The sequence below is a fragment of the Polyodon spathula genome, chromosome 2 (assembly GCF_017654505.1).
Source record: "Polyodon spathula isolate WHYD16114869_AA chromosome 2, ASM1765450v1, whole genome shotgun sequence".
NCBI lineage: Eukaryota > Metazoa > Chordata > Actinopteri > Acipenseriformes > Polyodontidae > Polyodon > Polyodon spathula.
Genome location: NC_054535.1, coordinates 33,671,815 through 33,688,993, shown reverse-complemented (window position 1 = coordinate 33,688,993; position 17,179 = coordinate 33,671,815). Strand labels below are relative to the sequence as shown.

Sequence of the window (17,179 nt, the reverse complement as noted above, 5' to 3'; positions counted from 1 at the left end):
GTGTTCTTTAGTTTAAGCTGGAGTTGCTCGTACCTCATACTTCATCTGGAAGTTTTGCATAAGGTTGAGGTCCATAAACATCCGGATTGTGGCCAGGGTTGTTTCCATATCTGACAGCTCAAAGTCGCTGAAGCTGAAGTCAAGCAGCTTGAGGGACTGTGCTGAGGGCACCTTGGCAGCCTTTGAAGAAAAAACAACAGTTAGCTTGGGGACGGTTTAGCTAAAAGCAAATTCGGTTTAAATCTATACATACATTATTCAGATAACAGTTTACTTGTGTGAACCCCTCCTTGTACAGCCTTGTGCTTCAGTCTGTGCAACTGCTTTGCATCTGAAAATTGTGCCTTTTATTTTATTATATTATGTGGTCAGTCTCAGTGTAGTTTTCAGCTATGTGGGATGTAGGGAAATGCTAATCTGCAAGTCTAAAATTGGTGCAATGCTGTCTTACTGTGTGACTAATGAAAAAAAGAAAAGTGCTTTCAAAGGCTTTCTAATTTTAATTAAAAAAAAAAAAAAAAAAACACAAATTGAATTTGTTATAAGGGGTCCACTTTCTATTTTGCTATACCAGAGACTGAAGATGCCATCTACTTCTTCAAGCAGAAACCGAAACATGCCTTTTGGCTGACTGAGTGACATACTGTGCAGGGGCAGACAGCTTTCATACTTTATGTAATGCAGGAGTGTGCATAGTGGAAGTGTGTCTTCTTGTTTGGAACTCTGAGTCTCAGTTAGTCTCCTCTCAACCCAATCTCTCACAAAAGTGAAAAAGTCTCACATGTGAAATCTGCCCCTTAACTGACAAAAATGATTTTGTTTTGCTCACCCATCCTAGCAACACATATGACCAGCAGTCTATTCCCTAGACTCATTCTCAGCACAGACAGGTCAAAGAGACAGATGGTGTGCAGAGGTTTAATGGCAACTAATGCAGCACAGAGTTCTGAATATGTGTGTGTGTGTGTGTGTGTGTGTGTGTGTGTGTGTGTGTGTGTGTGTGTATATATATATATATATATATATATATATATGTGTGTGTGTGTGTGTGTGTGTGTGTGTGTGTGTATATATATATATATATATATATATATATATATATATATATATATGTATATATGTGTGTGTGTGTGTGTGTGTGTGTGTGTGTGTGTGTGTGTGTGTGTGACAGAGTAATGTACCATCACACTATTCTCTACCACACTGCCCATCTATAACCACACAGAGAAAAAGCATGTACTCATTTTGTTGTTTTTGTCTCCAAGGAGACTTCTAATGCCCTGAACTAAAAGGAAAATGAAAACAAATGATGCCATAACCAAAGAAGGAGGAGCGGGGTCTGCCATCTGCTTCACAATGCACTGCTGCTACCAAAGGGAATTTACAGGGTCTGTCATTTTATGGCCATTCATGGTCATTTATAGAACATAACAGTAGGAATTACCTGGACGCCTTTGTTCACACAAGAATTAACCGGACTGCTGAAATTGTGTATATTAGTCCTCCATGGTTGCTATGGTCACCCCTGCTGAGTAGTTTTAATTCACACCTACACATTTTGTTTCCAGTATGAAATCATTACATACCCCTCACCACAGATACAAATAACACATTACAAGAGTCAGCAACATAAAAAAGTTGGTTACCATGGTATGATATGAAATGTAATATCTGAAGAAATGATGATGCACAGGTCCACGAACATGGACAAAGATTCACAACCCCTCAATAGCTTGTCTAAAAGTGGGTCACCATAACCTATCGGTACATCCAAAAAAAAAAAAAATCCCAACACAGTTTAATCAAAATCAGTGTTTTTTGGCACTAGATAGCCTATACAGGATTTAAACTAATTTCAAAAGATTGGCATATAATAAGGCAACACAAGAACCACATATCTATGACATCCATTGAAGTTTGTGAGCTCCAGGCTTTGAGATACATTCACCAGACCTTACACATACTATATACATATGCAATCAGTCAAAACAGCCTTCATGTGGATTTATGTGACAGCACATAGAGTACTAACTCTTAGCAGACTTCCAAAGCATGCAACATTTCAACAATTTTGAAAGTTGTACATTAACAATGCATCTCGAAACTAGAAAGACATGCTGTGCTTTGGTAGCAGGGTTAATTGCCTGCACTGTCCTTCTTGTTACATGTCCTTTCACTGCTTAGTTACAAGAAGTCTAAGCTGTGAGAGAAGTTATGTTACATAAGAGACAAAGGGCTTCATTATTACACACCCACGTTATGACTCATAATGCGATCCTGAAATCAAAACAACTCTGTAATGGTGATGCATGACTGTCCTTGTGTTTGTATGCAAGTTAGTAAGAATATTAATATGTGCATATATGTATGGTTTGAGTCATTTACCATATTTTTCAACAACTACATGTTTGAAAGTTTCCTGCTAAATGTGATCAATTGCACTGGAGACAGTGCCAGGAACCACATCTAACACTCACACTGGCAAACAACTTGCATTCTATTTTAGAAAACAGAACTTGGAATAGATTTTGTTGTGTAAGGTTAGGTGTCTGTTTTTTTAGGGGACAATGTTTGCCTATTCTTACTGAAGAGTGTGAGACTATTGCTATTACAGAAATCCTAGTCCTTGAAATATTTTTAAAAAGTGTTTTTGTTATACCCATTATACTGATTAGTCTCTGAATTATGACAATGGACATTACACTTACCAAACTTCTTTCACATATAGTATATATTATATTTATATTTCACAGCTTATCTGTCTGTGTTCTAATAGCTACTGATCAAAGTAAAACCTTACTTGGGAGATACAATAAAATGAGTTGTGGAACTCTCATTGAGGATAAATGTTTTCCCCTCTTATTATCTTATAGCTATTTTTCCAACCATTGCTAAGCCATCAATGCTACACTGTACACAATGCATCTAAACCTGTGGAATAAAATGAGCAAATATTTATAACATGTAGGCAGATATGAGTTATGATTATCTATGCTAGTAAAGTTAATAAAGCTGATTTTACCGTTGTTACCTGCAGCTCCCTGGTTTCCTCCTCGGAAGCTGAGGCATGATATGAGAGAACCTGCAATATAACAGACAAAAAGTCAATAAAGTAGATGCAGCAGTGTTCTACAAAAAAACAAATACACATAAGTGGCCTCAAAAAAGTGTACTGTTGTAAATTGACAGGGTAATTTTGCACCTTACTGCTTTAGCCCTCCTCACACCAAGCAATGAAAGTGAGCAAAAAAATTCAGAATATATTGATATCCATAGGAACAGTAACACCAGCTGTGATACGAAGTCAGTGAGCGAATTTGAAAATATATTCTCATTTCACTCGCCACGTCTGCTGAGAGGAGGGTTTTTACCTACCCCTTTTAACACTGAGGAACATTTCCAAAGCATGGGGAAATCACTTTTTTAAATCACTAATCTTTATTTGGTGTTTATTCTGTATTTAAACTAGCATTTCATTTTGTAAGTTGATGAGCCCAGCGTATATCAACAACATATACAGAATACTATAGATCGAGAATTAGCATTTAACTGTTTAATCAGAATATATGAAAAAATGTAAGTGTGACATAGAGACAGATGGATGAACAGAGACATCTGGCTATATATATATATATATATATATATATATATATATATATATATATATATATATATATATATATATATATATATACATACAGTTCTGAGAAAGTTTGTGAACCCCTTAGGAATTTCACATATTTCAAACCTAAAATGTTATTAGATCTTAATCTAAGTCCTAATAATAAATACCTGATTAATCAAATGACACAAAAACATGATACTTTTTCAACATTTATTTATCCACAAATGATTCAACATTCAATATCCATGTGTGAAAAAGTATGTGAACCTTTAGATTCAGTAACTGGTAGCACCCCCTTGAGAAGAAATGACTTCAACTAAGCGTTTCCTGTAATTGTTGCTCAGTTTCTCATATCGGTTTTGAGGAATTCTGGCCCATTCCACCTAAAAGAACTGTTCCAACTCTGTGACATTTGAGGGCTTCCTTGCATGGACAGCTCACTTCAGGTCCTGCCACAACATTTCGATGGGGTTTAGGTCCGGACTTTGACTAGGCCATTCTAAAATGTGGAATTTCTTCTTCTGCAGCCATTCTTTTGTAGATCTGCTTGTATGTTTAGGATCATTGCCTTGTTGCATGACCCACTATCGGTTCAACTTCAGCTCACTGACAAATGGCCTGACATTCTCTACTAGAATCTTCTGATACAATGCAGAATTCATGGTTGTGTCAATAACGGCAAGACATCCAGGCCCTGAGGCAGCAAAGCAGCCCCAAGCCATCACACTCCCACCGCCATGCTTGACGGTTGGGATGAGGTTCTTTTTTTCAAAACAGTGTTTGGTTTTCGCCAAACATAACCGTTCTCATTGAGGCCAAAAAGTTCTACCTTTGACTCGTCCATCTAGAGAACATTGTTCCAGAAGTCTTGTGGATCATCTTTGTGCTCTTTGGTGAACTTCAGATAAGCAGCAATGTTCTTCTTAGAGAGCAGTGGTTTCCTCCTGGCTATCCTTCCATGAACGACATTCTTGTTCAGTCTTTTTCTGATAGTTGACTCGTAAACACATACATTAGCCAAGACGAGAGTGACCTGCAGATCCTTGAATGTTACTCTGGGGTTCTTTGTGACTTCCTTGATGATTTTCCGGTTTGTTCTGGGAGAGATTTTGGTAGGATGACCGCTCCTGGGTAGAGTGACTGTGGTCTTGAACCTTCTCAATTTGTAGACTATCTGTCCAACCGTGGATTGGTGGAGCCCCAAATTCTTAGAAATGGTTTTGTAACCCTTTCTAGACTGATGAGCATCAATAACTGTTTTTCTGAGGTCCTTAGAGATTTCTTTTGATTGTGGCATGAGGTGTTTCTACACACCTGTACGGTGAAGGCCAAACTCACAAAGTTTCTGATCTTTATATAGGGTGGGGCCTCCCAAACTCACCCCTGAAGATCTACCTAATTATTTAAACACCTGATTCTAATTATCCTCTTAATTGAGCTGATAAAACCAGGGGTTCACTTACTATTCCACATACCTTGAATCTGAATTGCTCATTGTTTCTCTAATTCATACATCATTTTGTTTCAAAAGACATGGAATTTGTTAACATAAACCCTATTGTATATTTAAGAAAAAACTCAGGACAGCTATCATGGTAAAACTATGGAATTTCCATAATTATCATTAGGGTTCACAAACCTTTTCTCGGTACTGTATAGTTTATATATATATATATATATATATATATATATATATATATATATATATATTATATATATATACAGTGGCTTGCAAAAGTATTCAGACCCCTGACCAATTCTCTCATATTACTGAATTATAAATAGTACATTGAAGTTTCGTTCTGTTCAATATTTTATTTTAAAACACTTAAATTCAAAATCAATTATTGTAAGGTGACATTGGTTTTATGTTGGGAAATATTTTTAAGAAAAATAAAAAACTGAAATATCTTGCTTGCATAAGTATTCAACCCCCACACATTAGGATTTGGTAGAGCCACCTTTCGCTGCAATAACAGCTTTAAGTCTTTTGGGGTAAGTATGTACTAGCTTTGCACACAGTGTCGGAGTGATTTTGGCCCATTCTTCTTGGCAGATTTGCTACAGGTTGATCAGGTTGGTTGGACGATGCTTGTGGACCGCAATTTTCAAACAGTGCCACAGATTCTCAATGGGATTGAGATCAGGACTTTGACTGGGTCACTGTAGGACATTCACCTTTTTGTTCTTGAGCCACTCCAATGATTCTGTGGCCTTGTGCTTGGGATAATTGTCCTGCTGAAAAGTGAATTTCCTCCCAAGCTTTAGTTTTTTAGCACACTGAAGCAGATTCTCTTGCAGTATTTTCCTGTATTTTGCTCCATCCATTCTCCCTTTAGTTGTAACAAGATGTCCAGTCCCTGCTGATGAGAAGCATCCCCACAGCATGATGCTGCCACCACCATACTTCACTGTAGGGATGGTGTGTCTTGAGGCATGGGCAGTGTTAGGGTTGCGCCACACATAGCGCTTTGAGTTTTTGCCAAAAAGCTCTATCTTGGTCTCATCTGACCACAAAACCTTTTCCCACATCGCAGCTGGGTCACTCTCATGCTTTTTGGCAAACTCCAGACGTGCTTTCAGATGGTACTTTTTGAGTAACGGCTTCTTTCTTGCCACCCTCCCATACAAGCCAGTGTTATGCAGAGCTCTTGATACGGTTGACTGGTGCACCATTACTCCACTCCCAGCCACTGAACTCTGTAGCTCCTTCAAAGTGATTGTTGGCCTCTCTGTGGCTTCTCTCACAAGTCTCCTTGATTGAGCGTTGAGTTTTGAGGGACGGCCTTTTCTTGGCAGTGCCTGGGTGGTGTGATGCAGCTTCCACTTCCTGATTATTGATCCAACTGTGTTCACTGGGATATCCAAACACCTGGATATTATTTTGTACCCTTTCCCTAATCTATGCATTTGTATTACTTTATCTCTAACTTCTGTAGAATGCTCTTTGGTATTCATTTTCCTTCAGATTCACAGCCTTACCAATGATCCTTCAACAGTGGGGTTTTTATCCAGAAAATGTGACAGCAACTTTAATGGTTCACAGGGGGAGGCCAATAGTAAGGTAATTGTGTCCTCGTTTGGGCAATTTCTTTCATCGGTGCAAACTGGGAGCTTCCACAGCACAGGGGTTGAATAACCAATGTCACCTTACAATAATTGATTCTGAGTTTCAGTGTTTGAAAATAAAATATCAAACAGAATGAAATTTCAATGTACCATTTGTAATTCAGTAATATGAGAGAATTGGTCAGGGGTCTGAATACTTTTGCAAGCCACTGTGTGTGCGTGTGTGTGTGTGTGTGTGTGTGTGTGTGTGTGTGTGTGTGTGTGTGTGTGTGTGTGTGTGTGTATATATCCCATAATCTAGTATTCTTTTATTCTAGTATTCTTAATAACTTAAGCTAAATAGTGTGAATACCAAGTTTCATGCTAATTGGATAAGCAAATCTCCAGATTTGTATGAAGTGTGACAAAGTACAGACATATGACCACCTCCACTATACCCCCTTTGCAGGGGATTTAATCCCCAGTAGATGAAAATAATAGTTTTCATCACCTAATGAAAACATCATTGTACTTCTATCATAATGACCTGTGTACATACAGTACTGTGCAAAAGTTTTAGACAGGTGTGAAAAAATTCTGTAAAGTAAGAATGCTTTCAAAAATAGACATGTTAATAGATTATATTTATCAATTAACTAAATGCAAAGTGAGTGAACAGAAGAAAAATCTAAATCAAATCCATATTTGTTGTGACCACCCTTTGCCTTCAAAACAGCATCAATTCTTCTAAGTACACTTGCAGAAAGTCAGGGATTTTGTAGGCATATGGTCAGGTGTATGATTAAACAGTTATACCAAACAGGTGCTAATGATCATCAATTCACTATGTAGGTTGAAACACAATCATTAACTGAAACAGAAACAACTGTGTAGGAGGAATAAAACTGGGTGAGGAACAGCCAAACTCAGCTAACAAGGTGAGGTTGCTGAAGATAGTTTACTGTCAAAAGTCATACACCATGGCAAGACTGAGCACAGCAACAAGATACAAGGTAGTTATACTGGATCAGCAAGATCTCTCCCAGGCAGAAATTTCAAGGCAGTCAGGGGTTTCCAGATGTGCTGACCAAGCTCTTTTGAAGAAGCACAAAGAAACAGGCAACATTGAGGACCGTAGACGCAGTGGTCGGCCAAGGAAACTTACTGCAGCAGATGAAAGACACATCATGCTTAATTCCCTGCGCAATCAGAAGATGTCCAGCAGTGCCATCAGCTCAGAATTGGCAGAAAACAGTGGGACCCTGGTACACCCATCTACTGTCCGTAGAAGTCTGGTCAGAAGTGGCCTTCATGGAAGACTTGCGGCCAAAAAGCCATATCTCCGACGTGGAAACAAGGCCAAGCGACTCAACTATGCACGAAAATACAGGAACTAGAGTCCAGAAAAACGGCAGCAGGCGCTCTGGACTGATGAGTCAAAATTTGAAATATTTGGCTGTAGCAGAAGGCAGTTTGTTCGCCGAAGGGCTGGAGAGAGGTACACTAATTAATGTCTGCAGGCAACAGTGAAGCATGGTGGAGGTTCCTTGCAAGTTTGGGGCTGCATTTCTGCAAATGGAGTTGTGGAATTGGTTAGAATTAATGGTCTCCTCAATGCTGAGAAGTACAGGCAGATACTTATCCATCATGCAATACCATCAGGGAGGCATCTGATTGGCCCCAAATTTATTCTGCAGCATGACAACGACCCCAAACATACAGCGAAAGTCATTAAGAACTATCTTCAGCGTAAAGAAGATCAAGGAGTCCTGGAAGTGATGGTATGGCCCCCACAGAGCCCTGATCTCAACATCATCAAGTCTGTCTGGGATTATATGAAGAGAGGAAAGCAACTGAGGCTGCCTAAATTCACAGAAGATGTTTGGGCCAACCTACCTGCCGTGTTCCTTCAAAAACTGTGTGCAAGTGTACCTAGAAGAATTGATGTGTTTTGAAGGCAAAGGGTGGTCACACTAAATATTGATTTGATTTAGGTTTTAATGTTGCCTCTCCCTTTAAAATCAAGTGTCAATATTTATGAATACAATATGATGTTGGTCTGAATAAAATAAATAAATACATAAATAAATCAATCAATAAAAATGCATATTGCATGTTTTAACAAACCGAAGTGCGAGAAGGACGATAACAATTTAATCGAATACAACAACAGCAGAATACAGGAACAACATTGTCTTGCAACGGTGACCAGATGTGTGAGTGCTGTTGTGTAAAGGCGTAACTTAAAATGAACAGTTGTGTTTAAGAAATGCAGAACAAGAACAGGAAAAAAATGCACTTCAGGTTTGTGTATTGCACACGTGCCATAAACAAAACACCCCAGAAACTGAAACTAATTAATGAAGGGCTATAATGTAGCAAAATGTGCAAGAATTAAACAAACAAGGAAGTGAAAATGTTACTGTATCAAGCTGAAAAAAAAGTTATCTTTGTGAACTCTAATAAACCAACGTTATCTTTCGCCAGTCGTTCGTAGAGTGCCTAAATAAAGTTTTGAGTTAACACAAATTGATTTTTTTCATCTGTTGCATCTTGCATCCCAGATATAATAAATTTAGTTACACTGTTTACCGTCGGGAGTTTAAGTATGATTTAATTGCACAAGATTCCCCAATTAGATGATGAGCTTATAATATCGCTTCATCCAAAGAAGCAGGCACAGTAATTTAAGAGTATGTTACCATTATGTAAAACAGTATGTATTGTGAGTTTTGTACTAAAGCAGGGTCAGCTGTTGCAATGAAAAAAAAAAAGTTTATTTCTCAAACTGACCATTTTACAAAATGTGAAAGCAGAACACACAGAAATGCTTGGGACTGTAATTAGGAAGCGTACTGTGTACTGAAACTTACTTGATTGCAATAAACAAAAATAAAACAAACGCCATTTACTAAATTTAGCTCTCAGATTGTGCTAATGAAAATATGACAGTGTGCTTGCCGCAGGCTATTTAATATCTTAAATATAGCAGAATGAACTCCCTGCAATTTAAACTTGCTTTTACTGAAAAATAAACGGTATGTAAACGAGCTGTCTTTTACATACAACTTAGCATGAGAGCTGCAGCATGATATTTACCATATTACAACTGTACACAATTAAAGGTGCAGTCACCAATTCCATACATAACACAATATTACAAATATAAACACGTTGAGTTCATTGCAGTCATCAGCTGCACAGATTAACCATTGAGCAGAATGAGGCAACAAGAAAGTGAATACATATACAACAAACCTGGTTGTAATGCGGTAGGTTTTACAATAGCCATTTTAGATTGCACAAACTTACTGATGCACCTGGTGGTCCCTGCTGGAAAAGTTTAAAACCCGCTGGTCTAACGGGACTAATATGAGACAGAAACATGTTGGGCAGGATTTAGAGGGAGATGTTGTCAAAATTACAATAATTCTCAATTTGGTTATCCATGATCAAAATGTTTCAAGATCACTTTCCCATGAGGAAAAAAAACTTGCAGAACATTTGGGAAACATGGGCTCTGTTTTTAGGAGTTATTTTTATGATAAGCCAAAAGAATCAGTCCATTACATACAGAGGAGACACGTGAAACATGTTTGGGCTGGCTATATTATAACAGCATGTGTCTGGAGGCATTGTTAATAACGGACAGTCTTTATACCCACCACTAACCGTTAAATAACCTTCATATTCAACAGGCAAAACATTACTGAGCCCAGTGTGTGACACTGTCTCAGAAGGAAAGTCTGTTCTTGTAACTTCATTTTTTCTTCACAGTTCAGACTGCTCCATAAACAACACAAGTCGACCCTCTGTCTGCGTGAGCACCGGTGCCTGTCAGCTGCCATGGAGTGCTGTCGTCATCCAGCACTCTGACTGTGACAGCTTGAGGCCGAGCAGAGTACAGGGGACAGCGGGAGATCAGGGTTTTCAATTTATAAAACAATATTACTGGAGGTCTCATGTTTAAACCACGGTGGTCCAGTGTTGGCTGGAGTGAACGTTCAGAAATATTAACCCACCACCTACATCCCAAATGTCCATATTGAGGCTGGTAAAGGATCCTTTGCTTATTATGGCCCATGGTCCTGGAATGAGTTCCAGTCCAAACTAAAGCTGCAGACCCAGATATCTTTACTGCAATTTAAGAGTAAACTGCATGATTTCGTGACTGAGAGTTGTAATTGTTTTAGATAGTTGACTACTTTTGTGTATTTAGATTAGTGTTTTAAATGTGTTTTGCCTGTATCTTAATTATACTTTATTGGGTATTTGTTCTTGTTGTCTAATTGACTTGCTGCTTCGCTAGGTCTCACTCGTAAAAGAGGTTTTAATCTCAATGTGACTACCTAGTTAAATAAAGGAAAAAAAACATTAATAAAATACTCAATTCACCCAAAACCGCAGTTAAAACTGTCTGACTAAAGACAATGAATAACAGCTATGGATGGCAGTAAGAATATAGGAAAGGGCAGAGAAAACGTAAACTTCTCAGGGTCTCTGTACCAACTACATTATCTTTGGAATTAACAACCCTTGGTCACAAGAACACAAACATGATATAAAGAAACTGACAGAAAACTAAACAAAACATTAAAACAGGACTACAACTGCACTATAGCTTTTCCTTGTCAAGTCATGTCAGCAAACTAAGGATTACTCTCTGATAGACGTTAATGATCTTTTGTAATGGTGTCGTATACAAATAATATCCATAGTAGAAATCTAGACCTCAGCCTTTCAAATGATGTATTGGATTAGAAAACTACATTTATAACATTGTATGCCATACCTCATCTGTCACATAGAAGGCAATGTATGAAGTACAGATGGCAAATGAAGGGATCCTGGTTAGATGTTACTGCTGTTTTGTAAAACTATTCAATAATATCCACGTTTTTGAAATCTAAATACTTCAGCTTTCCAAATGATGTATCGGATTAGCACATAACTGAATTTATAACGATGTATTCCGGACACAAAGTTATGCAACTCTTAATCTCTGTGCATTGGATCAACTATTGTAAGACTTTACACTTACATGCCAACCTGCTATGTCAAAAACAATGTTATAAATATTCCTCCAAATTAGTGCATATGACTGATGGGACTCATTCTGCATAGGTTAATATAGACACAACTCTGCAGTACATTAATAAATAATGTCAATAATCCTCTGCAAATGTATGTGTTTCAATCTGGCCCAAGGTTTTATAAGATAAAATAAAACGGAGATTGATAAGGCTAAAATGGTGAAAAAGGAAAACCCAGCTCATTTTGATGCACTATAGTACATTTTAGCAAACAGGGTAGAATTGGTGCAAAATGCTGAAACATAAATGCTTATATCTGCTTTGTTCAATTTAAGTCTGCTATCACACTTACCCATCAATAAAACTCACTGGGCCTGTTTAAATTGCAAATGCAAAGGCAAACTTATTCCTTTGAGAGGAATAAAACACTAAAGAAGATAAAGTACACCCTCACCATAATGCCCTTCATTATAGCAAACCTTCGGCTATAAAAAATCCTGGCTCCTGGACCCCGAATAAAAAAACAAACACACTGTCAACATCCCCATCTGTAAGCACTGGATGCCACCTCCACAACTATGTCTCCAAAATGAAAATAATTTTATGTTGCAACAAAGCTGGAAACTATATTGATTGTTTGAAAAAAGGAATAACGGAGGCATATCTCCGTTGTGAATATAGTTTGTCAAAAAACACTTTTTTGGGCTTGATAAGCAACCTGCAGCAAAGCAAAATTGATAAAAAAAAAAAAAGAGGATCTGATTAAGTTTTCATCTCAAACTTTTCATGCCAAGATGATCTGGAATAAAAGCTCAGTGCGGGATTCTTCCATATTGGATTAAGATTTGGTGCACTTTGAAACAATTCACGTTAGATTAATTTTGAATAAATGTTCAGCTTCAATTTGACATTTGTGCTTTCTGTACTGTGTTTTAATTCTTTAGTGAACAGGATATAGCAAAGCAGAATACTGCATACATGAGACGAGCAGGTACATGTAATTCTACTTGTACTCACAATCTCATCTCATTAACTTACTCCAACAGTTTATTGTTCATTTTGATTGTCCTTTTGCTATAATGGACCCCTCAAAATAATGAACAAAATGTTTGGACCCCAAAAGGGCTTGTTAGAGTGAGGGTATACTGTACTTATTTGAAGAAAGCAGCAATTTTCTGTAATCTCAAATTATTGTATTCCTCTCTAATAAATTTATCAATGCTGCAACATCTTCATACACATTACCACAACAGAGACAAAAGTCAATACCTTTCAGTGAAATCCGTTTCAAATGTCAGAAAGTAGAAATAACTAGTAATATATTCTGAAAACCTCAAGGACTAGGGGTAAAGAATGTCTGTACCATGTTTCATCACCACACAATGACTGGTTATCAAGCTATCGCTTGATGTATAATAAACACATTTAAGGATATGTAATCTATATTCAAACTTTGCTGAATAAGTGTAACACAAATGCAAAGAATGCAGACCTTTATTTGTCCAAGGAATCACAAGCCACAGCTCAGTAATGAGTATTGTAGGTCACCATGTCCTTGATTTTTATACTTTAGAGAAATTGTTATAATGAGCATCATCCATGCATGAGTTTAATCACATTCAACAGGATATTGAGCTCATCATAATTGTGTAAGCGTGCCAAATATATTAATGAGGCTTCAAGGTTTTTGAAGAGTTATTTTATGACATCCATTGACCGTCTTGTCAGAAAGTAAACAGATCCACTCACCTCAAGTGTCACAACTTGTTTGGCCATCGCTCTCTCCACCGTTTCATACATCTGGGTGTTCTGGATCCCCAGCCCACAGAATATAACAAAGGCCTCTAAGAACTGTTCATCATTTCTATTAAATGCTTTGATTTTCCCAGTGACTTCATCCATTTTGTTCACAAGCTGACAAACACCTGCAGAAAGAATCAGCCTTTTCTGTGAAATTGAGCAGAGCACCACAACAAAAAGAACATTTTATAGAGCTGTTAAAAAAGCAAAGCAAAGCAACACAGTATTTCTAAACCTTTATCTGTTACAACACTGAAGCAAGAATACATGGAGATTCTACCATTATTACTCGAATGGCATTGGTATTGATTTATTAAATCCAAGAATCAAACAATAGTATGTTTATAGGTTTCACAAATGTTTGACAATTGGTTATCTATGAATACACTTATTGCAGTAGGTAATAATGACGGAAGTGTCTATGAATATGTTCTTAATAAAGAACAAATGTTGTCCTTTGTAGATTTCCTATTTGTCAATTTATATATTTAACTGGAAGAAAGGTAAAGCAATTCAAATAAATCGTGTTCTGACAGAAACAAAACCATTTTCTATCTAATTTCTAATAATGCACTTAATGTATCCCTCAGACACACACAAGTGATACTTGTATAAATATCAAGCATTCTTGGCTTTGAGCTTTTAGTCAATTCCATAAATATTCAGTAGTAAAAATATAAAACAACCTTAAAATATGTAATATAAAAAGGATACAGTCATAAAACAACAATATGTTTGTGGGCATCAGATAAAAAAATATTCACATGTGTGGATGGGAAGCTGAAATTAAAATTCACATTATACTGTTTTTTTTTCATGCAAAATGCTCCAATGTCTGTGAATATTACCACGAAGGAGAATTCATGCAGCTCAAGAATACATTCTCTACAAAGTTTGCACTTTTCTATTATTTCAGAATCATCTCTGTAGCCATCTTGGAGTATACAGTCTCCTCTTAGTGCTCTCTCTCATCACAAAAATCTGCATACAGATTTTTAATTGCGATGCCTTCCTGAAACTCCAGCACTCTCCTGACACTCCTTCATGAGAGATTTTCTTGAGAATAAGTGCTTGCTCACCTTTCGAGAATCAGGCCCAAGGAGGACTGACAATGAGCAGTTTACCTCCATCCCTGCTGTTAAATCAATTGCTTTTTTCATTGAAGCAACAGCTGTTACCAGGAAACTGAAACCCAGACTCAGAAGTCTCTCTTTGGATTTATCAGTCAGCTAACTAATAAGGGAAGAGGTGAACTATACCAAACTGAATTTCCTCCCTAACCCCATGGGAGCGCAATGCAGTTGTCCCTGTGGATCCCCAGCCAAGATCGGCAGCCCAAAGATTCAAACTACACCCGCATGCCTCACCACAAACCCCACGCAATGGTGCCTTGCCAGTGAGAAACAGATCACAAACAAAGAGTCACAAAGAAAGGCAAAGTGTAACAAGGACATAAAAGAAGATTCGCATGCAGTTCAACACCAAAATATTGGAATAAAAGGATGAAATACCTATAACTTTATCCTTCTTCCCATTTTTTATTGGGGTGCAGAGCAAACTTTTTACTTGCTTGTTCGAATTTTCTTCATTTTCGTTCTATCAAGTAAATAACAAGAGGGTTAAAACTACAGGAATCTGTTAAGAGTCTTAGTGTCTTTAAAAACAACAACAACAATACAAGGCAATTGATTCTTCAGTGTTTACTTACCGTCCCGGGAAACCTCTCGTCTTTAGTGATGTCTCCAATATTAAGGGGACCCATGGAATTTTTCACATATTGTGCGTACATGTAGTTCATTTTGCTTACATCACAGTCCCTAGTATAGTAACATAAAAACAGCTGAATTTCATTTTGTAATTATTCACCATTATCTATTTACATAGGGATGTGAGGGAAACCACAAAGTTTGAATAAAAAATAAAAAAAACAGAAAACATATCACAGAGATTGACCAAAACAAAACATTTAAATATATCTAACTACAAAAGAATAAAAGTAGGCAGGGTCTGATCATTTATTCATTTATTTTTGTCTGGGTGTTTTTTAGGCTCGGATTTAGGGTACATTGACATTTCAGTCCCACTGCGCAGAGTATAAGAGCTACCCGGATAGACTGGGGAGAAACTATTTCATATATTAACAGTGTACTTCCATGTTTCAGCTGCACATTACATTAACCCACAGAGAAAAAAAAAAGAGATTTTGACAATAAACTACATAAAACATGATACATTTCTCATTAGATAATTGGAAATTATATTGAAAGTTGAACTATTAAAAAACAAAAGAATACTACATATTAACATCTGATTTGCAAAACAAATACACTGGAGGTAGTCATTAAGATACAAGAAAGGTGTTATAGTCTCTGTAAGCAATGCATTATGGCTGACTCAACTGAAGCAACAGCCAAAAAAGGCTTCAAATCTGAGCAGAAAATATATACAGTACAAGCCCTGGAAAGATATGTTTTATGGCCTGCAAAACAGAAAGATACTGGGCGAGCATCCCAAATCTCATTTTTATATAATTAAAATAAAGAATCATTTATTTTTCTGGCAGCAAAACAATACTAAGTTCACCAGTCTACTCCTGTTCAACACAATCTGTTCTTTCTCATATATGGACTCCTGATTTTTAGACATTTTTTAGCGATGATACATTGAGTTCCCTTTTTAGCAAAACTATGTAGACTTATTTCAGACACTAAATGAGCAAGGTGGTTTAGTTGTGCTATCCCTGTATAATAGTTTATAAATGCTTAAACTTGAATCTTTTAAATGTAAATGTACAGCCTAAACTGTGTGTTTTGATTAGTAGGAAAGGTGACACCTTTTTTAAATTTTTATGGAATTGTAGTTTAGAACTCCTTTTAAATAGAAATCTAACTAATATGTTACTACTACACAAGCTATTGGTTGTATTCCCAATAAACATTTTACTAATGAAATAATTTTTACACCCTGTTTTATATTCTATCGTGTTTAAAACAAGTGACCTTTTACTGTAAACAAGTTAACCTAGGTGACTCTGCAACAGGTTTCAGTAAGTGGGTGTGAAAACAGTGACCTCACTACCTTAGTGCTGGGTCCTGTAAGAACACTCGTTATCTGGACTTTCAGGGACTTTCTAGAACAAAGAGTTTATTTATCTGTTTCAGGCTTCCCTTACCCATCTTCATATCCTTCTGGTACCCAGACCACAACAATGCATTTCATCTACAGGTTTTATCCTGCACTTTCGTTATCCTACTTGGGGGGTGGTGTGATCAATAGCAACTGAAAAGGAAGTCTTTAATGAGGTAAATGTGTGCAATGATTGCAAAATAATTAAGGTTTTATTTTTTTTATTTTACCTTTTTGGAACTTTTGCAGATTCACCAAGCTCCTCGTATTCCATGTGAAAGACACTGGAAAATGAGTTCTGAAATGCAATTTAGTCTGGTCATTTAATTTCAATAAGAACAGTTAGAGGGGAAAGTATGTTATTAAAAAAGAAGTTGAACACCACCTCTATGTTGTTACTCTTTGTTACCCAGTGTATTCAACCTGCACATTTTGTGCTACCTTGTGTCAGTTTACCATTAGACAGACATGTAATAGAACTATTGATACTTTCGCAGAACTGAATTAGAAGAAATATTACTGCTATTGCAAAGATTATATTTTCGAG

General features: G+C 37.0%; 1 protein-coding gene across 3 annotated transcripts in view; it reads right to left on the bottom strand.

Annotated features, from left to right (window-relative positions):
• The window catches only part of LOC121295487 (cGMP-specific 3',5'-cyclic phosphodiesterase-like), an 84,551-nt gene that overhangs the window by 5,651 nt on the left and 61,721 nt on the right, over positions 1-17,179 (bottom strand). For 2 of the 3 annotated variants that reach the window (XM_041220173.1, XM_041220152.1), the window contains exons 7-12: positions 16,863-16,930; positions 15,215-15,323; positions 15,018-15,102; positions 13,456-13,631; positions 3,023-3,082; positions 34-180 (exon numbers count right to left, since the gene is read on the bottom strand). In XM_041220173.1, coding sequence (XP_041076107.1) covers positions 34-180; positions 3,023-3,082; positions 13,456-13,631; positions 15,018-15,102; positions 15,215-15,323; positions 16,863-16,930 — 645 coding nt within the window. The remainder of the gene's footprint in view (positions 1-33; positions 181-3,022; positions 3,083-13,455; positions 13,632-15,017; positions 15,103-15,214; positions 15,324-16,862; positions 16,931-17,179) is intronic. The other variant, XM_041220162.1, reaches the window with a different exon arrangement.